This window comes from Opisthorchis viverrini (genome assembly GCF_000715545.1).
Source record: "Opisthorchis viverrini unplaced genomic scaffold opera_v5_174, whole genome shotgun sequence".
In the NCBI taxonomy this organism is placed as follows: domain Eukaryota; kingdom Metazoa; phylum Platyhelminthes; class Trematoda; order Opisthorchiida; family Opisthorchiidae; genus Opisthorchis; species Opisthorchis viverrini.
The window spans coordinates 970862-998636 of NW_008751832.1; the positions used below are offsets into that span (position 1 = coordinate 970862).

General features: G+C 42.5%; 1 protein-coding gene across 1 annotated transcript; it reads right to left on the reverse strand.

Annotated features, from left to right (window-relative positions):
* Positions 1–27706, reverse strand: T265_14323 (hypothetical protein; the record flags this gene model as incomplete). Its single annotated transcript, XM_009173119.1, has 9 exons — positions 1–112; positions 2252–2573; positions 8513–8840; positions 11811–11901; positions 16676–16785; positions 19398–19625; positions 19730–19900; positions 21821–21924; positions 27454–27706. Coding segments are annotated over 9 exons (1719 nt in total), but the record flags the coding sequence as incomplete, so codon positions are not given.
* Positions 27707–27775: the final 69 nt, after the last annotated feature.

Sequence of the window (27775 nt, forward strand, 5' to 3'; positions counted from 1 at the left end):
TTCCACGTTCAGGGGACGATACGCTGCTCCGTTTGTTACTCGATCTTCCGTTTTTGGTAACCATTTTTCAATCCAGTGTTCGATTATTCCTCTCTGGTATAGATCCCAAAAACTTTGAGATGATGAAGGAGTGGGAGAATATTGTGACGATAATGCAGATGTGGGCAAGTAGAAACGAGAAAACAGTTCTAAGAACCGAATGGATTCATCAGCCTGTATTTAGCAGGGATTTTTCAGTATTTTTTGTGTACTCTGGTGCACCAGCGCTAGGAAATCAAGTCACTGGGTGAACAAGCCAAGAGTGAATGGTGAGCGGTTGGGACCATCAGGATGTGCTGACTCTGTCGATAGATCATCCAGTCAAACTTCGGTGAGATGGTGTGTTGATAATGGGTCAGAGTAACTCTTCTCACTGATGCACTTCTTTGTTATGTAAGCTTGAAATGCTCGTCAACTGAGTAAAATTGTCCGGGAAGTAGACAAGGAATGAACGCCCGTGTACTACAGTGATATGATGAAACTTTATAAAATGAGTTCAGATATATAAGGCTCAGAACATCTGAATCTTCGATTAGATCTGAATGACACGATAAAACTGCAGGTTTAGGGCCGCCACCTGTACTGATTAACTACTTTTTCTGGTGCTGTGGCAGTTATAAAGTGCGTCCAAGACTCCCGCAATAGATCCAGGAGATATATGAAGCGTGAAGCGCTAATACGGCCACCCGCCGATGTTTGCTACTAGTCCCAAAACATTATTTTTTGTGCCGAAAGGGTAGGAAACGTGCTGAGATCAGAGACAACTACGTGCTAAAATAAAGAAACCTTTTCTGGTTGAGCACTACAGGATGGCGTTTACATAATGTCTTTATTAAACAGTGCTCAAGTTCGATTTTCATCCATCCGTCCGATGCTCAAAAAGACCTATCTCAACCATCCAGGGGCACCGTGGTTGCACCTTAGATGAGTTGTACGGGTTTGTGTCTTTATCTTTGCCAAGAACCATCTGCAACCTAATGTCTGGGAGAATATTTGCGACTCAATGATTTCAAAGCTTTAACCTTACACCCACTTCGTCTTGTGAGCTCTGTGCAGCAACGGACCGCTCTCACTCCGACCTCAGAGCATTTTCTGGTCACTTACGACGCTCACATATAAGGTCTGCTCAGCAGTGGTCCTCTTTTTGGCTACGGCCTTCCTTAACTTGCGCTTCGCAAAAGTTTCCGCGGACATTTGGTTTTCTTGGTGTCCTTTTGTTGGAACACTGATGATATTTCCTCTTCCTCAGGTCAAGCATATCGAACAGACCGGCCAACTTCACCTGAGCTACTAGTATGCCTCATCGTTCCCAAAGCTTCATCTTTGAGAGAGATTTCATCTTGTAAGAATGGCTCCAGAAAAAAAACGATGAGTAACCAAGTAATAACTCCCTATCAGTTTTTAGTGAACACCATAGTTGCTGTCCGATTAAAAAGACCCAAATCAATGCATAAAACCTGTTGGATACAGGCGTTCCAATCAAGACATATGAGTTACTCCTCTGATGTTGCGTTATGAGCATAAACACGTGTGGATGCATCCATTCGAACAATATTATAGACAATTTACCTACCTTTTAATGATTAGGCCATCTTTTAAAAGCTGATGGTCGCAGATGGCCACAACAGCTCTTCAAATTTGTCCAGATTCAGTGCGAAATCTGGAATTTGGACCATCTCCAGGAGGGATATAAAAAAAGCCCTTCTTCTCGAGCATTTCCCTCTCCCAAAGAGCTATCGTATTTTGAGAGTTCACAGAGTAAGAGATGAGTAATTTTGATAAACGTTGCAACCCTTAGTCGAAACCTGCGAGAATAATCAGCACATGGTCATCAAAACGACACAAAAACCGTAGAATTTTGTATGGACAAGAGTTATTGAGAGAGCAAGACCAGAAATTTTGGCCTCCGGTAGCAGTGAGGTCAATACCAGTTTTTCTCAGTAGTGGGGTCGGGCCTACCTGAAGGTAAATTAATGTACAAGTATCAGTAATCGATTTACGGCATCCATTTCATCCATGTGAATGAATTTCGCAGGTAATTAGTCGGCGGGTGAAGATAGTGCGAACAAGACCTGTACCACAAAGATGGGAAATCAACTAGAAGTATGAAAACTGAATTGGTTCAAAATAGCAAAACACTTGCGAAGATCGAACGGAAAAGTTACGATAGGTTTTCCGTGACGAAAATACTGATGATTTAATATAAACTTACTAGAGAGTGAAGATATCTGCGTATGGTGCATGCTTTTGGACAGCAAAACTCGCCGGTGATTCGTCAATTTTTTCGTCCAGAACAATAAAATCATCACCACACATGGGCATTTCAGTTTGCAGCAAATAACGATCGTTTATAAACGCGTAATGTCTGTACCGGTGAACCAGTTGGAGTCCTTCACATGTGTCATTCACACGAATGCCATCCTCCATCGCCATTTCATAGATCTTTTTGTAGACATCGTTGTTTCGTGAAAGCTGAAAGGCGTAAAGAATTGAGGCCTTGATGAGTTTCGTGAATACATCAAAAGCACATACAGCTACAAACTCAGTATTGATTGATAAGCTCTATCGGAACAGTGGCCTGAGGTGGATTTGCTCGTGGACACTGAGTACGCCGGGAAGTATATTCAAAACTTTAAACTGTATTCAACTTCAGCTGGACAGGACAGTCTTATTACTGACCAAAAGTAGGTGTTGAAACAAGATTGGGATGGTTGGGTTAGCATTTGCCCTGGTTAGGATCCGTTTTTTACCAGACTTCCAAGCTAGTTAGACAGAAGCGAGATGCATTCAGGATAACACATTGATGGGAAGCACAATCCGGAATATTACGTAATAAGCCCTCCTCAACTTGTGAAAGAGGTCAAACTGGTTTGTAAGTACACGGTTGACGTTGACCGCAGCTTGTCATCATCAGTCAATGAGTGACCACCAATAGGTTTTTTACTCAGGAAGGTGATTCCTGCTAACATATAATTATGAGGATCCCGTAGCCTTGCTGAAGAGCACCTTCTGCAACTTGAGCCACTCCCTGGAAGTTGTAGATACTTTGCAAAAGGGTATGATTCCGTTATTTCTGGAGATACCCGGAGGCTTAAGGGTGAATTTTTCTTCCACCCTGGGTAATCTTTCCTGCGGCGATGTTCATCATTGGGTTGGTTTAAAGTGAACTACATTCTTCAGAGTCATGTCCTTCAAAATTTGTGTATGTATCATCATTATTGATTGATAGCATAGTAGCTTGCAGCGTGGACCTGAATTATGTCTTGGATACTAGACCAAACAAGGATATCCATAAAGTTGTATATAGAAAGTCACTTTGGTAGACATGGTCTCCGTAATTAAATGTGTTGGGCCGTGTTCTGGTGTCTCACACAATTTAGTGACGTGTGCAGTCATCTGTGGTAGTGTTACGACCTAACCGGTGTGGTAAACAGAAATTGTTGTTTGAAGCGAAAACCCGCGACTCTCCGTTCTATTTGGCTTGAGGCGTGTTAAGTGAAAGAGGTTGGGCATACTTGTGGTGATGATGACTAGAGGAATACACCCTTCATAAAGAAGGCTACATTTTAGTGAGTATTGATGATTTTGAGGCATGGTCAACCTAGACACAAGTACCGGCAACTTCGACGTGCCCCGCAAATGAATTCATCTATTTGAAACTCACTGATCTCGAGAATTTAACCCAATTAGCCTTGATCAGAGATGGAACAACCAAACTAGATATTTGCCCTTTTTGGAGCTTATCAGCGAATACTGTTAGCTGGACTCCAATCGTCTGGCACAAGAGACGAAATCTGCGTGGGGAAACATGTTCATGTTTGTCGATACGGAAACTTTGGTCGGGGAAGAAGCACTTGTTTCAATCGGACAGGCTGGGCGCAGGCTTACTTATATGCTTCAGTCATACGTGGTTAGGTTTATCGCATAAGTGGATAACATTAAAAACCTGACAACTTGTGAGCAAACTGGCAGCTGAATCTAACTTTTCAAATCGAATGGATGATCTGATGGGTAACAAGCAGTAAAAAAGTCGAATTAGAAGTGGCCGGTCCTTGAAAAACTGTCCGAGGGCCTCGTCTTTTTTGCGTCACATTGAGCGGATCTACTAAGATTCCGTTGCCCAATCTCGGTTTCATGTCTTGTGCTCTTAACGTCAGCCCCAGAGGACCGCTGACCTCGTTCTAGTGCGCATGGCAGAGGTGATTTAGTTGGAAGATGGTGTTAAGAAGCCAACAGCTGGCACACTGGGTCAAGAAAAGAAAAATTGCCAGTTCCATCATGTGCTCTGTCATTTTTTGAAGCACTGTACATTCGTTTCAAGTTTTAGGCATTTTAGCGTCCGGTGTCACAATAGCAGGCAGTGGCACACTTGAGTCAGACAGTGCAGACTGAGGTGTGCCAAATGACGTAGAACAAAATTGCAGCAAGATTTCCAGTCAGACCTGCTTTGTGTAATTTTGGATGGATTGGGTAAATCTGCTCAAGCTGATGCTAATATTTCGAGGGACAGGTTGCGACCAGGTATGGGTTGTGAGCTATTTGGTTAATGGAAACACCATTCAGAGTGTAATACGGGGAAAATTCTACAAATGTTACCCTGCCTTTAGATTTTAACAAATTTTGTTCTAAAACTGATAGGTTATCTATTTCCAATGCACTACTCATGAGGTTACAAAAAACTCTTCGACAGCCCATGACCGGTTTTGCCCTTCTTGGGGCTCATCAGGTAGGCTCAGACCCCGAGTTTTCTTCAAACTTATGTTCTACTTGAAACCAAACTGCGCGGAACAGACTCACTTACAGACAAATTTGGTTTTGCGAGAGACTCACCTGGAACCCAGCTGAATCTCTCGGGTTTCGATGTTTCCAGGCACCACGCCGCCTCATGTTTCGGTCGCTACGATATTCGAGATAGCGCGATACATGTAAATTTGTAATGCAGAATCTATCTATCTGGCTGGGGAATCTCAACATTCAAATCCTCGTCACTCTCGCTTGAACAGCCGTCCTCTTGTCCTGGCACAATTATTCTTGTGATTCCACATTCCAAGGGGGAAAGATTGAGCAGTGCATATCCTGGACCGTGCCGGTGATGTGAACCACGGACATCAAACATGTGAAGCACCATCACTCCATCACCTGAATTATCATGGTGAACTTGAGCGGTATAACTGGTTTGCTCGACTCCTCAAACAACCATCATGTAACTGTAGTGGCAGGAGGAGGACAGTGTTCAAAGGAGAACACTGTGAAGTCCACAGATCCCGCAATAACCCACGAAACCTCTCAATACGTTTCCAGTTCGTTTGGATAGCAGATTGCTCTATGGACCGTTTTTGAGCAAAATCTGACTGGATACTCTAAATCAAGATGGTTTACATATTTTGAACTCCTCATTTAGGCGGTAAATTGACTTGAAATACAGCGGTACAGTGTCTAAGTAGCTAAGACGCGAATTCCCGGAGAAAGATTAAAAAATCCTCCTTATAGACAATAAATTCCATCATGAACTTTTGCCACACGTGTTCAGTTGTGTTCACGGCGCTCCAAACACATGGTTTTTGTCAAAGTTGTCAATGATTTTCGCCACGTAGCCCACCTGGGGTTGGTGTATAACATGGTGGTATATGTAAATGAACCAAAGTCAGGTACCGAATGAGCACAACATATGATTGAAGCTTGTTTGAAAGTGAAATACCAATGGCGTTTACGTCAAACGACGCAGGCGTTTCCCTGCGCTTATTATTTGGGTATATCAAGACCTGTTGGGTCAAAGGTGAACAAAGGTGAACCTTGCTGAAAAATGGAGCACATGTAAGGATGGTGGATGGACCGACGTTGATAGGTCAACCAGTCGTTCGGGGTTCCCTCACTCGCATAAGGCGATATTGTTCCGAATTTTCGGGTCACAGTATTCATGACATATGCTACAACACCCTTATCTCAGTTCTAGTGAATACGCGGGGTATGGTCAGTCGCTAAGCTCGGTGAGCACAACGGACAGCTAAACTAGTGGCTTCACCATACATGAAATTACTACAGTAGAACAGGGCTTGTTGCTTATCGCTCAGGTTTCCAAGCCCTGTACCTTATCGTTCACCAACCCCACTCTTGGGCGTCGTCTAACTGATTAAAGAGTTCTGGGTTAGTTCAAGTCAAAGCCCACAAAAGGTAAGTGATTCGCTATTCATGTAAATCTTGTCCAGTAGTTTAAAACAAAATTTTCATACCGGTCCTGCCTTCCGATGCTGAGTTACGTCATAATCTTGGAGAACTTACCTCAAACAACGATTGAACACTTGTTCCGCTGAGGAAAATAGGTCTAATGTACGACTGCTTGGTAATGTCCTTCAAGTTTTTCACCGGAAGGATGAATTCTTCCTTGCTGAATTGCGCAGTCATTGTAGCTTGCCAACTAGTTTGCCAGACAACGACCGTGAACCAGAAACTTAGAATCAAGATCCGAGTTGAACAGGCCGTAGAAAACGTATGGTTAGCTGTACGCGCAAGTCGAAGTAAAGAACAAATGAAATTTTGGAATTAGTTGGTCTTTCACATCGTGTTTGGACAAAATGTGGAAAACTGTCGAGAAAAATAGTTCTGGAGGACTACTGAAAAATTCGATCAGGTGGGGCACGAGTACATTCGTTGAATTTTAATTGGAAAAAGCATAGTAGAACTGATGAAAGGGTCAGGAGAGTTGGTAACGCCCAACTGAGATTTCGTCTTGTCAGTGAAACCAATCTATAGTGTCCTCATTTGGACCCATTAACGTTGCGCATCTTACGAAACCCAGTGTTTCGTAAGGCTAGGTTTCCAGGCTAGCGGTTAAACATTTAACCATTCGGACCACGAGCTACTGATCAGCAGTGTGGTTAGCTCACTTTGACAGGATAAAGCTCTGGACTTCTTCCATTCACAGAAACCATATCACATGGTCACGTATTGACTGCTTCTCGAGCGAGAGTTGGTAACGCCCAACTGAGATTTCGTCTTGTCAGTGAAACCAATCTATAGTGTCCTCATTTGGACCCATTAACGTTGCGCATCTTACGAAACCCAGTGTTTCGTAAGGCTAGGTTTCCAGGCTAGCGGTTAAACATTTAACCATTCGGACCACGAGCTACTGATCAGCAGTGTGGTTAGCTCACTTTGACAGGATAAAGCTCTGGACTTCTTCCATTCACAGAAACCATATCACATGGTCACGTATTGACTGACTTCTCGAGCGAAAACCTCTCATATGGAAGTTTCATTCGTTTTGGATTACTCCGGGTCACTTATTGATTGTTTATGTGGTGAGGAGACTTGATGATTTATAGGCTTACTTTATCTTTCCGCATGAAGACAACCTATTTTCCTTAGAGCTCAAACGCCCCCAACTTACGTATTTTGAGGGCTATTGAAATTTCATCTATTTAATTATCCCTTTTGCACCCATAGACCTTTCATGCCGCAAACAGTAAGGTTTTCAAAGTAGATGGCGTTTGCCTTACTTGGTTTGTTTGATGTACAGTAACCGTAGCTTGCTTAGCTTGGGGCGAGCTGGACCTATTTTGTATCCCTCATATTTGTTCAAATCGAGCAAAGTGAAACCAACTTGTCAAGATGAAATCAACTACGGCTTACGCCTTTTTATATTAAGCCCGGTGGCTAAGGCACATTCTGGCCAACCAAGAGTTCTTTTCCCTGAATCCAACCCTTGCTTTTCTATTACTATTGTCTCGGCATGAGTAACGTGCCCTCAGCTATCCTTCGGGTTGCATGAGAGCCTCATATCATAATGGTTTCACAGACAAGCGTTTTATTTTTGTAGAGGATTTCAGTTTGAAGTGGATATGATTAAGATGGACTTTTGTCGTGACATCCCTCTGGTCCATTTGCTTGTGTATATATTCACCTTTTCTGTTGCACACGCACCGCTGTTAATGGCATTATGTCTGGGATCACAAAGTAGCCCAATAATTGATCGGTTCTATGTACTGATTCACCTCCCACCTAGATATCGATTTCTGCCATGTTCGTATAGTTTTTAGCCTTAGGATGATTTACTGACAAACGGTATGTCGCTATAGTGTTGAATTCTGCCCAAAAGAACTAGCAGGCGCCTAACTAAAGATTACACCCTCCCCCAGATATGGCGACCTTCATATCAAAATACGTCTAATTTTAAATTGTTACCTTGACTGTCTGAAAACAACGATGGGTGCTCAGCGAACTGAAGCCAAAACCAATGTCGCCGATGAAGATCTGCTATTAGAGTCAACAAAACAAGATTAAACGCGACTGCTGATTTGATATAATGAATCTAATCTCATTTACAAACTAGCTTACCAGTCAGTGAACCGTGCATAACCTAGTGTATCTTCACACGTACCTGTCACCTACGTTACAATCTTTTGTATGGCATCTGTAAGGTGAAAAGTGTGGTCGAAAACACACTCATACTGGTCCTAAGTAAACATCAACTTACGTTGTCCTACCATTGCTTTGATTTGTGCCCATAGGTTGGCCAGATAAGACACCTCTTGAGATGCTATTTCACCATCGTAACGACTCCATGCACTATCCGAGCTGTAGCGGTTGAACAGAACTGTTATCTGGGCCCAAAGTAACATAACCACACCGGTCGTGAACCAAACATGAAACCGGAAAGGTTTGTACATTTGAAACAATCTGAGGTTATCCAGCGGTTGTGCAATGGCCGTGACTACGTGAGTCTTCATAAAAGGTCCCAAAAATTGTACGACCGCGGCACGTTGTTCCGTCAGTGTGAGCAAGCCGACCGCCATATCGATTCGCTTACGGAGGAATGGGAGTGGAAAAAGTTATGACACTTTTGTTTTGCAAACTGAGGTTTGATATGCACCATATAGAACGGATCTAATATCTACAAGTGTGAAAATGGTTGAGAGAATGGAATTTTTGTTAGTTGTTGACTTGTTTAGACAAGCTGTTTTTTTAGAGAATAGTCAGAATGCCATCAGTTGCCTCAAGGAGACGACAGTCATGATTTCGGAACATTTGGGGGTATTAATGATGTGGCCGGAGACCGAAAAACTTAACTAGAATAGGCTATTTGATAGAGCTCATCGAGCGGGAATGTAGGGAGCTCGAATTAACATCCAAATTAAAATCCTCCAACTGGTAAACCAGTTGTTCAACACGTGCTCCAAACAGCCGTTTTCTAAAACCTCTAACGAAATGAGCGGCTGAACAGGAAAGGATGAGACGAAGCGGAATTCCCTGAACGGTCGGCTCATTGGGGAATCTGTTCCTTGCCGTGTGCAGATCATTCTAGGACAATGAACATTTTTGAATTTCCTCAACGCTGGTTCTCATAGGTGGGATGACTGTATATCCGACTTGTTTCATTAGCATAGGTAAATAGAGTAAAGCAGTTGCATTTCACTCAACGACTTCGGTACTTTTGGGCTCATTCCTTTCGGTTCGGTTTAAATTGCTATAATGAACTACAAAAATTACTTCCTTTGGAAGACCTGTGTAATCTAAACTACCACTGGCGCCTTGCTGGCTAATGTAAATTTGATTTGAGGGTAACAGAGCTTAGAAACCACTTGCTATCCTGAATAGACTGTATCCTGTTTGAATATTAAGCTGGCTGAATGCGAATCGCGGCCATAGGCATAAACCAATACACACTGAGCTGGTCTCAGCTTCCGGATTTGCTCCGTAGTCGAGATATACCGATGCACCTGGTCTGAATTTGGTGCATATGTAAGCGGGTTGTGGTGAGCCAGACTGAAATCGTCCACTGGCGCCTTGCTGGCTAATGTAAATTTGATTTGAGGGTAACAGAGCTTAGAAACCACTTGCTATCCTGAATAGACTGTATCCTGTTTGAATATTAAGCTGGCTGAATGCGAATCGCGGCCATAGGCATAAACCAATACACACTGAGCTGGTCTCAGCTTCCGGATTTGCTCCGTAGTCGAGATATACCGATGCACCTGGTCTGAATTTGGTGCATATGTAAGCGGGTTGTGGTGAGCCAGACGTGAAATCGTCTAGCGCATCCTGTAACCCAATATGAAGTTGGAAGAATAAGGTTTGATAGATTAGGATAGCTACAAAACCGTTAATAAACCCAATTGGAAACCAGTAGCTTTCAAATCGGACAGGTAAGACAGGAATGAGACAATTGTAGACACTGTCTCTTACTAATCTTAGGATGGGTCTACGGACACTCATTTAGCCAGCTGGTGTAGTCCGATCTGCTCACTCATGCGTTGAACGGTCGCAGACTGCCACCTCTAGCAATCTTGCGAGCTTAACTATATCGGGTGTCGGGTCTGGTTAGGCAGGCTATTTTCAGACCTAAATCAACAGCTAGACACTGGAGCTCACTGATGCATGCTTTGGGCAGCCTGAAGAACAGTTTTACTAACAAGAAGGAACCCACACATAGTATTTCACAGTGGGCCATGGGCTCATTTGATTTGGCCCATGTGGTTCTCACGTAAATCCATTTTCGGTACCCCACCTGATTTATATGCTGAGCTGTCTAGAGTGACAAGTGTCAACAGGTCAATGGGACTCAACAGTCCCCACTTCACATAGATCGGTGAGCCAGACCCGGATCACGGTGTACCATAATATGACCGACCACGTTGTGGTTTACTTGAGTCTCCATGATAGTGGTCATCGAAAATAACTCGGATCACTGTTTACAGGTTTGGGCGTGCGATAGTCTCAATAAACCAAGATAAGTGCTTTTAAATAACCTCATCGACCAGTGTTCCGCTAAAGAAACATCACCCCTTCACTAATGGTCAGTTACTCCAACAAGCAATCGGAAAACTGGGCGTGAACGTGATTACTGGATGTGCCACTAGTTCTTTACAGTTCACTTTCACGGCTTAAGTCCGTCGATTGCTGGAATGATGGGCACGCTTTTAAACACAATAGTTCATTGAGCTAATCTCCAAGATACACCTTGGTTTAAATCTGTAAACCCCCGTCGGTGGTAGTTCCCAAATTACTCTGGGCTGATCTGCCTCCTATTCCCGTTTGACAGTGTTTAGTTTCAGTATCGTTTTAGTGTCACTAACTTTAAAACTCGTCATAAGTTATCAAATAGCATTCAGTTCACAAAATCATTTTATCCGCAAACGTAGAAAACGCTGCATTTCAGCTTGCAGGTAGTTCGAGGTGGCATAAACGAACACCATATTCAAGTGTGAAGCGATAGTTGTTCATCACGGCACCCTTAACCGAGGGCTCGACATCAGTTGCTTTAATGGAAGAGCTTCCTAATCGAATTTGCATTATCTTTGGGTTGGTTGGTGAAATCAAGGCAGATTTGTAGTCCAGTCGGTTTCATCCAGAACTCGCATGCAAACGTCATGCACATCAAATATCAACACAGTTCTACGAAGTTTATCCACACAGAATCCGATGTAGCAGAGTGATGAATACAACTTGCTGTCCTTCAGAAATAACTTAGAGCAAGTCAACGAAACTAAATCAGATGCCCGTGTTCTCTACTGAACTGCTCAGCTTAAATTTAAATGTATCAAAACTCTAACGTTTAATCTATAGATAATTTGGGCAGAGAAAATCTTCCACATGCTTCGGTGGTCAGTTGAACGACATCTCATATGGAGTGTTCCTTTCACAGGAGATTTGTAAATGGGAATATTGGGACCAGAAGAAATCATGTCTGCTTTTGAGGGGTTCCATCTTAAGTGAAATCACGGAATCCCTACAGGTTGTCTATAACTTCAGGTAACATAGTATTTACTACTCACGTTGTTCAGCAAGTCACCAATGAGACCGGTCCAGTTGCCACCGTCCATAGAAACTCCATAGTGGGAGTCGAAGGGCTCCATGAGTACATACCTTCGAGAAAGAAGGAAAAATCCCCGTGTATTTACGTAATTATTCGATTTACTTCTGAGGTACACCTGCAAACTATTGTCCGTGAATAATCGAGTGTCACCAGATGAACAAAGACTTGCCGAAACCTCAAAAATATCATTTTATACATGTTATCACTTGCTCAAAGATATGGGTTTTTACTCCAGAAGGAATTTGATAGCCTATTGGATGGCAAGTGCAATAAAGCCTTTATTCTTGGTAAGAATGAACCCATTCAGGAAACAAGAACGATTTGCTTGGATGGGAGGTTGTGCTTTGATAACATTCAGAAACCATTCTTTCGTTTACGTTACAGAAATTTAGTTCACAACTCAAATTATTTTTTATACAAAAATGAGAAGATTCCCTAAGACCGCTCACTACTGGTTGGGCCCGGTTTGAGTCACATCAGGTATACGTATTACCGAGGCTCAAGTCAAAGTTTTTTTTCTGTTGGTTGTGTGACGGGATTCGGGAGTTTCTCTATGGAGATTTCGTCCCATAAGTAAAGTAAATTTATGCTGAAAAGTCGAGAGGCATTGTACAGCGGTTCAAGTGTAAGTTAATGGCACTGCTAGCCTGTCACTCGTGGCCAAATTTTTAGGCTGGAAGGTCTCACTACTGGTTGGGCCCGGTTTGAGTCACATCAGGTATACGTATTACCGAGGCTCAAGTCAAAGTTTTTTTTCTGTTGGTTGTGTGACGGGATTCGGGAGTTTCTCTATGGAGATTTCGTCCCATAAGTAAAGTAAATTTATGCTGAAAAGTCGAGAGGCATTGTACAGCGGTTCAAGTGTAAGTTAATGGCACTGCTAGCCTGTCACGGCCAGCCAAATTTTTAGGCTGGAAGGTCGCGGGTTAGAAACTCTGAGTTTTGTGAGATATGCACTGATGGTGATTCCAAACAGGGATAGAACAACTTAACAATGCCTCTTAGCTTTTCACCACAGATAGACCTCACCAGCTTGGAGGAATGTCTATAGAGAAATCTCAAACCTCAGACTACCAGAAAAAGTTTTCTGACCTCAAAACAAGTCAGTTCATTAACTATTGTGTGAACCGTGTTAGGTATTTTCTATCGCATAGATATATGCTAGCATAAAAATATCGGTATGTTTTCCTTGAAATGGCAAAAACACAGTCTAGATGAATCAAACTAAACCGGAAGTGTGGTAAAGAAATACGACAAAACTGGTCTCTGGTTTAAAATGATATCACACTGTAAGGAAAATGTGGTATATCTACTACTGCATATATATATATATATATTATAATCAGCTAGGTTAAGGTGAGTAGAGATGCAAATAATGCAGTGTAACGTGTAGTATGTATAGGTATGTTGTGATTCTTATGGATAAAATTTAGTTCTTTTACCTGGTACGCGAAGGACGTGGCCTAAGATAAAACGGGGTGCAGAAGCTAGTGACTACACGACAAAATTATGAAGTCAAGCCAAATTACCCGCCGACTTTAAAGCTGACTGATACACCCAACAGGGTTGTCTGGTTCCGGGGACGTGTTTCAATAACCTATCTATAATACGGCAATATTTTTAAAAGTAAAGTCCAAGACTGTCAAGGGTATAGCCGGTCTGGTGAGGAGAACTAAGTGAACAGCATGTGGGGGAAAAGATGAGCTGCCATCCTGAGAACAAAGAAGGAGAGTAATTGGACTTTCGTGAATACAGTCTGAACGTGGAGATGAATTTAACGAACAGTATGATCCCACCACCCCACATCTCTCCAATACTCGTCCAAGTGTTCACTGCAGTAGCTTCTTATGTCAGGATAATCTATTTTACATGGAACGAAAATAAAGTTTGCAACGCAAGACAGAAATAAAATTATCCTGAATAGTTCTTAGCCCGTGGAGTTAGTCATGGTGTCAGTTAATGTGAACGGATACAATGAGAGTTTCCCAGAGCACTGGAAAATTAATAAATGTAAAACATGTAGAGGTGGCCCTTCAGTTGGATATGAATAGATTTTTGAATCGTCCTTATTTCTTTAATTGAATAGTTGGATCCATCCAGTAATCATAGACAGAACGACTGAACCGTATTTACTTATTTGGCGGTACCTGACACACCTGACACTCTGCAGGTTGGTGACCTAGATTGTCAGGACGCATTTTTAGTGTAGTTGTCCTAGGTTAGTGGATTGACCTGGGTGACCAATCGGATAGGATAGATAATCACTGCTGCGGGGAACTGGACTGGTTCTACAGAAAAACTCAGTTTGAGCACCCTTGATAGTCAAGATAATGCGTGCATTTGTTGTCTTCAAAATGGGGAAGTCAAGATATAGCGTTGAAAGATACACGTCAGGCTTCAAGTATCGTTATCTCGGGAATAGGAACATGATTGAATGTTATTGTGCCCACGTCCCCAGATCAGCTTATGAAATTTTGGTTTGGATGTGACACATTCAATTACTTGAATTTACACCTGATGTTCAATGAAAAGGTTATGATTCTGGGGTCCATACGGAAACGGGTTTCTTCCTCAAGTAAACTTATGAATATTGTTAGAAAACTAAATGGTTTTAGGATATTGCTGTATTCTAGACACTAATCGTAAGGTTGCCAACAATTCTTCCACAGCCTACGACCAGTTTCCCCTTTCTTGGGGCTCATCGGTTAGGCATAGTCCCCGAGTTTTCGTCAACCTTATGTTTTACTTGAGCCCAAATTACACGAAATTAGCGAAATACACTCATTTGAAAACAAATTTAAATTTGTGGGAGACTCACCTAAAACCCAGCTGAATCTCTCGCTTATGTTGATTTCAAGCAACTGAATGTGCTGTACCGGGCCGCCTCATGTTTCAGATGATATGATGTTCGAAATATCGCGAGACATGCGTAAACGTAGTATAATACTCATAAGGTTGTTGAAAACTCTTCGACAACTCACGACCAGTGTTGATAAATCTCCAGCAACCCTATGAGTAGTTTATTATTTCTATACATGTGTCGTGAAATTTCGTCTACGTTTCAGGTGAGTTTCCGGCAAAACCAAATTGGTTTGCAAATGAGTGTATTTCGCTAGTCTCCTTGTAGTATTCCACAAATTTTCACCTACCATAATAATTTCGAAGCAGTCTACTTAATGTACTTACTTACTTCTGACAGCTTGTACCCTTCAAGCCAAACCTGGATCTAGATTTATATCCTCTAGGTTGCTGTATTCAAGACTTTCATAAAATGTGACTTATTTCACCTACCTTCGTTGTGGTTGTTTGCCTCGCGGCATTTTCTTATTTGGTCCAGTCTACACCAAACTGGTGAGGTTTTCTTCACAACTACATTTCTCACTACCGCATTGTGTTCAGCGTATTCAAACTACCTCAGTAGACCTGTAACCTTTATCTCAAACATTGTTAGAGAGCATCAAACAGCCTGAGCAACACTAAAACTTTCTGACGTGTTCTTTAACGTTATGAGTGACCAAGTGACACGCAGTTGTGAATTATGGAGGATGATGAAGATATCCTTCTCTGTTTGTCTGTGCCATCAATAGCGGACTAACTGATCCTGGTCATAGTGGAGCACCGACTCAGGTTTTTCTCGCCAACTGGTACTTGTGAGTCAGTCAGCGCAGCCAAGAGGATGAATAGGCATTGTCCGATCTACGTTGATCTCAGAAAATGCCGGTGACGGTAGACGAGGCCCGCATCATTGTTACTGGTAATAAAATAGGGTAGGTTGTTGCCAGTACGCTCACATCTTTTGTTCCTATATCGTCAAGTGACCACAATGTGATATCATCTTCCACACCAGTAGGGGTACGACGGAGTACATGTTTCAACATGTAGAGTCAGGAGAGGATGCACAAATAGGCTTATCAGATTAATTGGCAAGGCAAGAGAACCGATTCTTGCAACTACAACAATTAGGTAAGGCCACAACCAGGAGGCTACTGTAGGTGAAGCATAGCCATAGTGTCAATAAATGAATGGTGCAATTGCTGGCTCCGCAAGGAATTAGATGTTCCGTTTTGAGTGAAAGATCCTTGGGGGCTGACGAGCAAAACGATGGCATGTTGTATCATATGCAAGTGAGTAAACTGACTAACCAAGGTTGCTGTCCGATATTGTCCAGAGAAAATACCTATACACAAGCTCCAACAATTGTGTAGTCTATTTAAGCAGATCAGTAAGCATAAAGTGGTTCGTTGTTGTAGACTGATTCACGAAGTATGATTTGAATCAATACCTCGAAAAATGGACCAATAATGGGGACTTTTCAGAGCTATACAAATGGCTGCCATCAAGATAGCAGCTTCGATGAGGCGTCTCCATAATCCGGAAGCACTGACGTTTACATGTGCAGAGTTTGGCATGATTTATAAAACACTGGGGCTTCCATAATATCTATTATCCATTAACTCGTATCCATTGGAGTGGCTTCACCTACAAGTAAATGTCTTTGCATGTCACCCTCTGTATGGATCCAACTTTTCCGGCGCTCCTTTCGTCAAACGCAGCCAGTTCACTCCAGTCATAGTAAAACCCATTTTTCGAAAAGAAGCCGAGTTTTATCAAAGATGATTGGCGGTCTTGACTGGTTGCCGATAACTGAGGGCAGTTAGGGCATTTTACTTGACTCGGTTCTATGCGCGACGTATACACTGAAACCCTTCTGCGGTCACTAGTGGAAAAGATCACCGTACGTATACTTGAATAAGGAGGCGTTCACTTTCATTGTCTCACGAGAGCGAAAATGCGTTGAACCGATAATAATCAGTGTGGACTCACGTGAAGTTGAACCTTGCTGCCATGGCATCAAGTATTTCAACACCCAAACCGGACACATTAGTCAGTTCACAATTCGCTCCTTTGATGGCATGGGTCACAAACAGTCCATCCTGAAATTCGTTTGAAAAGTGGCCAGAGTAAAGCGGATAATGCTGTATTGACATAGCAAATGATTCGTTCTCCATGAAAATGCAAACTTGGTAGTGCGTATTAAAAGTGGCATCTTTATGGGGAATACTGATAACTTCAAGCCACTTTAAATTGTCGTGCAAAGATCGAGATCAGTAATTCATGAAGGAGTATGTAATATTACTCTCTTGCTCTCTTTATTTCATTCATAACAGCCAATGTAGCCGCCATTCTACGGAAAAACTTTGCGCAGTATAGATGTTGGAATTTGTTTTATTATTTGGACACTAAGGGAAAGAACCACCAACAAAATTCACTTCGATTTTGTTTACCACAAAAAAAACACAGTACCTGAGTAAAAAGACCTAATGGCTTTCCACGAGTCCAGCAACACATCGGTGATCAATCTCCGAAAAATACTCAGGCATCTTACCAACAGAGGAACAGTTTAAGTACAAAATGTAAGAATTTTTCAATGATCTAACATGTTAGAATCGGGAGTCCTAGACCACACATCTCACTTCAGTCTTGGGGAGGCATGGTAGGATCAGTGTGGCCCAATGGACCAGTTAACATAAGTACGAATTATCTCAGTCAGTGACACAGGAATCGCAGGAACATTGTCTCCAAAATATTCACCAGTGGTAAGAGACTAGACATAATTTGCGACATAAGTGATGTTAGTATAGGGGGATTGCAACCAGACTAATTAGGAGCGTTCATTATGGAAGTGCGGCCGCTATAGACGTATATATATATATATATATATATATATATANGAGACTTGGGGTTTTCTAATGAACATTTAGTCTTGTCAGTGGAGCTAATCCATGTCAAAAAGTGAAGAAGCACTGTGCACCTGTTCTATACTTATTGAATTCATCAGCCGTGCACACCTCAAGGGACCGTAGAGAGCCTCGAAACCACGACCTCCACAAATAGTACTTTGAACAATTAACCGTTCACCCACGAGCGGTTGGTGAGTAGTGTGATTATCGTGGGCTTAGACAAAATGAAATACCCATCAATTTTCCAAAACCTCCTGGCACCATCAATAAAATATGTAGCTCTGAGTGAGAGCTCCGACGAGTGAAATTTCTGAAAAGTATTCAGCTTGGGAGCCAGTCAATACATGTGATTAAGTGATGCGGATTTCATGACCGCAGAATGAGGTGCGCCATATCCTGTGAGCTAATCACATAGCTGATCAGCTGCTTATGGTCACGAGTCCTAGACACTCTGGATAATCGTGAGATGCGCGCTGACTACTGTTAGTTCCCAATAAGGATACAACAGTGCTTGTACCCTTCTGGGATAGCAACATTCCAACATTACATCGCCCCAGATCACCACACAGCTTATAAAGAGCAAATTTTTATGCATCGCCGCTCGGTTACTCCAAAGCCAATTATGCATTCACAAATGCCCTAAGATCATCGATATCGCACTGGGATACGGATCGTTTTGTGATAAAGCTTCCTCTCCATTAGTGAAATAATTAACCAATACTGGAACGAAACTTGGAGTGGAGGCGACCAAATAGTGAGGGCATATCACGAAATTTCAGGCAGTTATCACGATTGAAATTGCAGGTATTCAATTTCAGGGCGAACGAAATGACTTTGTAATTTTGCAAGCAATGATTCGTGATTTTCTGCACACTCGCACAGGCGGAAGACTGTGCGCGCATAATTTTCTTACATACTCAAGATGCCAGTCAGGCGGAATTCCACAGCAACACCGCTCTACCTCTCGCAGTTAGGTAATGCTACGGCCCCGCAAAAGAATGGGCATAAGTTCGGGCCGCTTGGGGGTTCGGCCGGGGGGGGGGTCTGGACCCAACAGCCAATCATGACTCAGTAATGGCCGAATGCTGGTTTCCAAGGCCGCATCCACAAGGTGTCAGAATTTTCAGTAGGTTGTCGCTGCTTACACTGCATGTGCGACGCACTGCACATGTGTTTTTGATACGGTTTTGAGCGTGAATGTACGTGCATCGTTGGTGATTGTTTTTACGAAAAATCTTGCTTGGGAGGCTCAGAACGGTAACTGAGCTGAGGAAAACACAATTATTATAATAAGCAAGTAATGTATATAGATAGGGATGTTCTGGAATGGAGTATCTCAGTGTAATTCCCACGATGTTGTCCTCCGGACTGAAATGAAACAGTTATTTGACTCATTTGCCGGCAATGACCTTGCGGAGTTCGCTTTGAAGACCTGAAGTTCTCAAGGGGAATTCCAGCCGTGAGTTAAAAGACAGATTAAGTGGGATGTCGTGGAAGTCGGTACAGTTAGAAGATTAGTTAAACTATTCATTTTTTATTAGTGGAGTCTGGTTCAGCCCTAGATATACTCAAGACTTGAAATAGAATGCGAACGTTCGATCTACTATCCTTCTCCTGGTGGGGATGCGATCGATCGAACATCGCAGAAATTCTGCAGGGCAAACCCCACTATCAGTATTTTCCGACTAATCAAAGCCCAATATTTTCGTCACCATAGAGAAAATAGAAAAATTGAATCTGACGTGAACTACAATGTCCACAGTTTCTCGGAATCCAACCAAGATGTGTAGTTGGTTTTAGCTTACCTTGATCACTCCAACTCTCAGTAGAGCTCCATGAAAACTGTAAAACTGATTCGCGAATACTCCGGAGACTCCACTTGCTCGGTAGATGAAAGATCCAATAGCAGTCAGAGTGGCAGATCTATTCGTGGGAATTTTCACAGTTGGAACAAACTCAACTTGTGCTGATTTGTGGAAGGTTTGGACCGAAAAAAACCATAAGACGCTATCCAGTTTGGAATCGGAGATGTGCTGAAACGGAAGAAATGGAAACACATGCCTCGGTCATGTCACAGTAAGGCGTAATCTGTTGAAAGACTTGGTTAGAAACTGATAATGTATTGTGATGCACTTACTCGAGATAGCGAGTAGTGAAAATTTCGTCGCTGCAGCCAGACAGTTCTATTCAAATGTCTGGAATAGTAGTTGTTCGGTGCCGACAAACATTCGGTACAGTATTCCTGTCTCTTGATCGAAGCTGCACGACCGGCCAGAAATAGGATGTAGGAGATCAGGACAATCGACTCCTGAAAACTCAAAGCGTCGCGTTGATTGATGACTCATTCCAGGTAGCGAATTTACAGTAAATTAGTCAGAAAAATAGATTGTCGGGTGGTTAACCATTTGATTGCTTTGAACAGTCGGCCAGCAATGTGACAACACATTCATCGCGCCGCTTCTTTTCGCACACTGGTCGTTTTTATCTGATTAGCGACCAAACTGCGCACGTAAAACAACGCAGAACGCCACAAAGACCATATATTGACCACCTGTACCCTTGAATAAACCAAATCTGCCTAATGGCACCATGTTATTTAATGTTTGCCTCTAGAAATTTCACTGCAGAAGAAGTTACATCGGAGGGGGCAGTGGGTGTAACCTAGCTGAAACAAAGGAGTAGATACTTGATTCGGTCAAGGAGCATCGTTCAGACTAGGGAACAGATTCACGCACAACCCCATGGAATGGAATTCTACCAAATTTGTTAGTAGTCGACACATATGATAAGTACGACGACATATATTATTCTACCGAACAACTAAAACATGTTCTTACACACCACCGGACTGTTGCACCCAGCCGGTCGAAATCCCTGTTGCACACTCAGCAAATGCGGTTTGTTCACCCACAGAACTGCAGTGTGCTCTAGTTTTATTTCTTACCCTAGTCCTCCGTTAACACCGAGTGTATATCCCTTATTCCGTACCGAAGAACCAATACGAAATGAGCAGTAGAACACAGTTGGCAAACAGACCCTATTTTCTATAGTTGTTTGTTCGGTTAGTATATTTAGAGGATGTCGGGCAGAAACCACGTGAATGATTGTATACATTCAATGGTACAACTGCAAGAGGATTCACAGGTCAACCAGTCACAGGTTAGAACAGTTGCCTTCAAAGTCAAACCAGGTAGGGGAAGCAAGATAGCTTCTGACAAGAGAACTTGTGCTACTTTGCACAGCTGGATCCCAGTAACACTGACAATCGAAGACAGTATGAGGCTCACCGTTCCTGACCTAACCGAATTTGCCCGGTTTGGGATTAGGACGTTCGATTTTGTCTGCGCCACGAGAGGTTCTAGTAAACTTTGACACGATTACACACAGTGCCTACAATGCGTGCGTTCTGAGAAGCCGTTTGGAGCTCAGCAACCGGTAACTTACGCGTACAAGGAAAGTATGGACTTGTAACTTTACTTCAGTTGGTAGAAATAGTATTCCCTGTCCTGCTCTGGTCACACGTTGTTGGTGCAAATGGGGGATACGAGCAACATTTGAATAATCCTCTCGTTTACAAGGCTCTCCAAATCCACGTGTGGTGAGGTGGATTCCCTAGTGCTATGTTGGACCGATATTAACTACATCCAAGTAAGTTTCTTTAATAAACGATACTACTCACACACAGTCAGTGAGAGCCTGTATTGTGAAGGATAAACTGATCCTGATTCTCCTAGAGAAACATGTGTGATTGTCCACCAGAAACCTGTAAACAGTCATCACGTGCTGTTAAAAGTGAAAGCAATGACTGATCAATTTTCAATGACATTCCGAGTACAGATTCCTGAATTCCCTTCAACGAGATCTCCGTGGGTAGAGAAACAGGCAATTCGGAAAGACACCACCCGGAGGGTGACATCCGAATTTGTTTCCACAAAGGACGTTGCTATTTCGCGCTCTCTTGAAGTTTACCACTGGATTTCTTGATGAACTAACAAACACATTTTGAAGTTGTGGCCCGAAGCAAAAAATGCGGACTTTGTTTGGTACAACAGCCGATTTCCGTTCGGCTTTGGCGAGTAAAGATTTTCCCATCCAGCTTTCTTGGTCACTTACGACACTCATTCCTAGTGTTGACCGTAAAAAAAGAATGGTCCCTTGCATCATAAGCTGTAGCTCAGGCGTCTATGCTTGCTAAACTAGCTAGGAGAATACAGATATCATGACTTACCGGTACTTGTGTCAAATCACACGCGTAGACTTGAGAAGCAAACAACAACATCAAATAACTCCCAAATGTGGAAGTACAGTGCTTCGGTTGAAATATTGGGAAAACTCGAAAGAAACCAAAATTTGGCTCGGATGTGAACCACAGAGCAGAAGAATTTGTCATTTGTTTGAAGAGTTTGATAAGGTATATCGGTTCCAACGCAGTCAGCTCAGCCAGGATCCAGTAGTACCGCATCTCAAATAGGCTAGCCTCTGAAATCTGAATAGAAATGGTTCGATGAGTAGCATATGTGATGGATAAATGATCGACTGATTGACGCTGAAAAATGCTTAGGTTCAAGGATCGTGAAGCAGGTGATGGAAAGCAGGGGACAGCTGTGAAAGTGAGCAACAATTATAAGTAGTTTCTGAACAAAACCTTCCAATAATACTTGTCTTAAAAGATCCTTCAAAAACTGATGAGGAACTAATATGGGCTTTATTGTAGCTTAAGCGTAATCTATGATGTCGGAACCCAGTTGCAGTAAAGCAACGTACAATGAATTCAAGGTGAGCAAGTGCGACTGCACAGCAATGCTCGAAATAGTATCGGACAGGCAGTGGTATCAAAGAGAATAGCTGACTGTTCGAGTACACGGTACATCATCCAACTGTTACCAGAGCTGTCTCACACAGAGCAAGATGAAGGCGAACGAAGACATGCCACGTAAACGTATGGGATCAAGTCGTTGTTAGCCTAACACGCAGCACTGTCTAATAGTGATCGTACGCAACTCCTTTCACACTGGTTTGGTAGATTCTATTGGAGCCACGTACATCGCTTTTAAGTAACCACTTGCTAAGTTTTACTGAAGCATTATCCAACAATCCTATGGAAGAAAGCTCAAATGACAGGGAGAGCAAGAGTACTAGAGGAAAACTGTGTGAAGCTTCTCAATAACAGCCTCCGACTTTACTAGTTCACTAGTAAATGTGGTGCCAATCGAGACCAAGAAACAGGTAGGTTGCTCCTCTACCTGCAGCTTTCTGGTTAACGTTTTGTTACTTTCCTGACTCTGTGAACTCTTTTTCAGAATCTGGATCACGGTCATTCCGCATCCTGAGATTGTCTGGATTAATAGGTCCTTTTTTCAACATGAAATTAATATTGATATTCGTGTTTTAAGAAAAACACGGATGTCGTATTTTGCTGTCACCGGGTGGCGCGGGCCCCGAATTCCCGTCAGAAACCCGAATTTTTTCCAGGTGATTTGAAACCACCAGTGCGGACATCTTTTTGTCCCTTCTTATCGTATAAAGCGGCATATTACTTCATGAGTACATCATGACTGCCTCTTTGTATGTCTGCACGTAATCCATGTGCCCAAAATTTTTATGCTATTGCGACTACGAAGGCTGTTGAAAGAGAATCGCAGCCCTGAAATTCGAAGGTTGATGTGTAATATCAGATAGGTTTCACTGGTATCACTAATAGGGTAATCTAAGGCAGCAAACTTATCGAAGTTTCGTTTGATGTTTAGTAACATGTAGCTAACGATTTGTTTCGATTTCAAGGAGAAAAGTATATAAACTGACTCACAAACGATGTCTGAACTGCAAGACCTGTCCCTCTTCCAAATATCAAAGCACATGGGTAACCTAAATTCACATGAATCCAATGCCCAGCATTCTTTGAATGAGTTCTGGTAAGAAAGGCTCGGTAACACCACAACAACGGTGACTTCGAAGATGCCCACAGGCACATTCTGAAGCGAATGAATGCCAAACATGAGGTATCCGTAAAACATGCAGTATGTTGGTTACTGAGCGTTCCCATTCCTTATTTGCCCGTTTTTAATTGATCACCAGTTTCTGTTAACAAAAACTGTGCACGAATTTCCCTAACAGAATCGGTTATTCTGTGAAATGACATTTACTTCATGCATCCCTTAAAAAACCCCGAAAGGGTAGAAAATTACCCGATCCTAGAAGGTGTTTAGAGGGCGAACACCGGAATAGATGCACCTTTCCAGGTCCTTTGAAAATCTCATTCCATGGAAGGCAAGTTGAGGGGCAATTTTTCAGATGAATGGGATCTATTTAAAATAGTTGTTCAAAAAATGTTCGCACCGGCTACTTGTTAGTTTGACAGTTTTTTCGTCTCTGGGGTTATGTACATATTGTTCATGCGCTTAACGGTCAAAATAATTAGTCGGTACCTTTGAAGTTCCAGTCGGGTTAAATCGGGAATTTTTAGCCAGAAGAATGGTTCTAAGTAGTTGTTTGGATGATTGCTCACAACTTTATCACTAGTAGTATTATTTTAGTTTCTCACAAGTCTTGGGGAGATCATCTTACCTCACTTCAAGTTCATGAGGTATATACGCACTGATGCATTCCAACCCTGACGATAAATAACAGACTCATTGTTTAACTCACGGATCAGTATTCAGAGTAAAAAGTTCAAGCACCAAGCCAAACCGAAAAATGTGCGTATTCAAGGAAATTCTGTGCTAATTAGCATTCTCACCAATTCTGAGAACCAATTGAAGTAATTTCACCGAATAGTTGCACTACATCGTGATGCGCCACTGAATATATTGGTTAGTTGTAGAGTAGGGAAATTCCTCAGTGGCTTCCAGGTGCTTCGGAAGTGACTGGGTTTTGAACAATTTTCATAAGTTTTGAAGACTCCAGCTCATTCTGGTGGCTGATACGAAAGCAAAATGGCGGATTTCCAGACCCTCAGGATATGGTTGTTTAATGAATACGACTTATATTATGCCCAGGTGTTGCGGATGCTTTGTTTACGGCAACCGATACATACCATTCTTGTTGATGAGACGCAGATTTCAGCGTCTATTAGAACGATCCATCCGAGACTCACAGGGTTCGCAAACAGTGTGGAATAATGTAGGTTGGGAAATTCGGTTGCATTTTAAGAGCTAGAAGGCTTTGGATGCGTCAAATTTGTCAGTTGAGCAAGCAGCCACAGTAAGTTGACTAATATTCACGAGCCAATAGATTGATCTGGCCAAACTTTACCCGATTGTCTACTGGTACACGGCCTCAGGCCCCTCCATCAGGGTGCTAACGCAACAGTAGGGGTGATAGCTATCAGGGTGCAACTGTTTTTGCACCAAAGTACTTCACACTTAACCCAATGTCCTTAGTACGATTTCTACTCAAATAGATTGCATTAGAGTCATTTTCGGTTCATCTTATTCACGTTTTCGATCAGTTATGACAGTTAACTGAAAGCATAATTCTTTCCTAAAAATGCCTAAAAGTACCTGAAACATGAGAGTTTCGCTAAGAAACATCAACAGGAACAAACGATCAAAACTTACGGAACGCAATTCTTCATAAGGACTGCGTTGATCGTGAAACAATAGATAATACTGATCCCTATCCAGGGTATATCCCCGCTTCCGAAAATAGGCAAGAAGGTTGGGAAATTCGTGGCGAACACCGTAGCTAGGAAATGAAGATGATGTGTAGAGGAAAGTCTCGAAATGAATTTGCTTCTGTTTGTTCCGAGCGTCCCGCAGAACAGTGTCTTGTAATGTGGTCGCCAAATCTGTCAGTTGCAAGATCGTAAATGCAATAATTCAAAGAGAGGTGGCAAAGTGGCTTGTCGTTATACGGATGACGTCTCAGTTTCACACGAATGCCAGAAGTGCTGAGTTTGATAAGCCATGTATACCCCTGCTACGAATCTATATGGATGCTACATCAACGTAGTTTCTTCATTTAGTGGCTTGCAACAGGGCTACCAGGCTTAAAGAACAGGGTTATAATCTAAGCCACATCAGTCATTAGATAAGGTGAGTGTATATCCGTTCTCAAACACAGAAAATAGTGTACTTAGACTAATAACTGGAGGTTCAAAGACGGTTTGGCACCAAGTCATTGAGAATTGACGAATGGCTAGATGAAAATTGGGATTAGTTGCGTATTCTTCCGGCAACACGTGATAATTGGTTTCGCTTTAACTGATGGGCTGTCAGACAACGAAAAACACTTGATTTTCACCTCTAATATTCCTGAAAACTCAAACTTCCGTGCTTTTTCACTGCGAAAGTTTGTTTTATGAGAGCTTTTTCGCAGGTTCCGATTATCCGCAAGGCTTCGTTAGAATTTATATTACTTGGAAGAAGAGGGTTCCTGTTTCAAAAGTGTCGCGTGATTTTCCGCGAAGGCATCTGCTAGCCCGCGCCAGATGAGTGCATTGGGATCTGCAGTTTTGACCACGACTAGATGTTGAGGCTATTAATGAGCCAGTAAATCGTAATGGTGGAATATATCATGACAAACAGTTTCCCCAAGTCGTTCCGGCACATGTTCCTTCATTTGCTTTGCGTGATACACCTTGAAAGAGCGTTGAAAGCCGACCAGTCCATCCTACTGCTACTATTATCATTTATTTTTGAAGAGCATGGTCACAAACATAAAAAGTGAGTGCAAGCGATGAATGCGAAAGAGTAACAGGAGAATATGGGAGAAAAGAGAGAAACGTCTCATTCGAAATCATGCCAAGGACAGTGCCAGTCTGATGAGGTGAATCCCAAAGTGTGTAAAGATTTTGGTATGGGAACACGTGTCTAAGGACCAACAACCAAAGAAAGGACAAACAATGGTGAATGCTCTTCAAGGCGCAGTGTGCGCTAGCACAGTCAAGACTCGCACATCAGGCACTACTACTACTACAGGAAGAAACCAGTGAAGAAACAATGGCCTCAAAAAATAAACATATTTTACTGGTTCGGGATGTTTTAGAGTGGGGATATTCCTTATGTTTTAGATGCAAGCAGGGAGCACTTCAATGATGGTTTCATTCCACTACCACTGCTGTAAAGCCAAGAACTGCTGTCTAGGTGCTTCACCGGTATTGTGAAACTTTCATGAGTCCGTAGGGGGATGCAGACCTGGCTCTGAATGGTTGACTGACAACGTCAGAATTTTAAAAAAAGTTGTAGACAACACAGAAGCAGTGGGGAGCAAAAGTGTCCGAAGCGTTTGATAAGCTCGTGAAAAATGGTGGGCGTCCATCTGGAATAAACACTACATCACATAACAGTGGCAGAGGCGACGAGTTGCTCTAGTGGCCCGAATGAGTGATACACGTTTTGTGCATACACCAATATGACAAAAAGATGAGAACGCGAGCAAAATGCTAGACATAAGTCACGCTAGACTTCAGATGGGACAACCAAAGCCATGGAAAATCAATTGAAAATGAACTACCATGAGAGGCTGGTCGGAGTCACTGTCCGACAGCTAGCCGATGGATTGAATGGGGTGAAACAAACGGAGAAGGTTTTGGAAGCCTGGTAGGCTGATCATTCGATTGGTATAGTCGTAACCTGAAAGTCTTCATCAAGCGACAAAAAAATTAAATAGGACAATACCACCCATGCCAGTACAAGCACTGTGGCTATTTACATGGATTTACTCGCTATGAACTTGATGTATGAATAGAGTTTTCTACCAAAACTCTTAAACAGGCGACAGCGCTACAAATCTGTTTTTATAGGAAAGCAGGGCACCATACGATAAGTATCAACAGTAAATCTTTTCATCAACCAAAGTATTAGAAATTTGATGCAACTTAATATTGTTAAGTGTTGCTTCAGGTAAAAAGACCTGGCATACCAGTAGGGCCGTTGGACAATAGACCTGCATAAACTGCGTTGGCCTCCAAAAGCACTTCATAGACAGCTTTTGCCATTCGATCCACACTGACATGGATAGGCGCCACAAACAAGGTAGTTTGAATCCGGCAATTGGAGAAGACGATAGGGACATAGGAAACAAGGGACTTCGCCGTCTGTTTGGCAATCAAGTTGGTTGCAACGCAGTCGGTTAAGCTGATGATAAATTTGACGCCCAAGTTGAGTTGTTTGTCGGCTAGAGGAGAGTATGCAACAACATATCAATAAGAAGTGTGATACGTGGCGCAATCGTTGAAAATGGT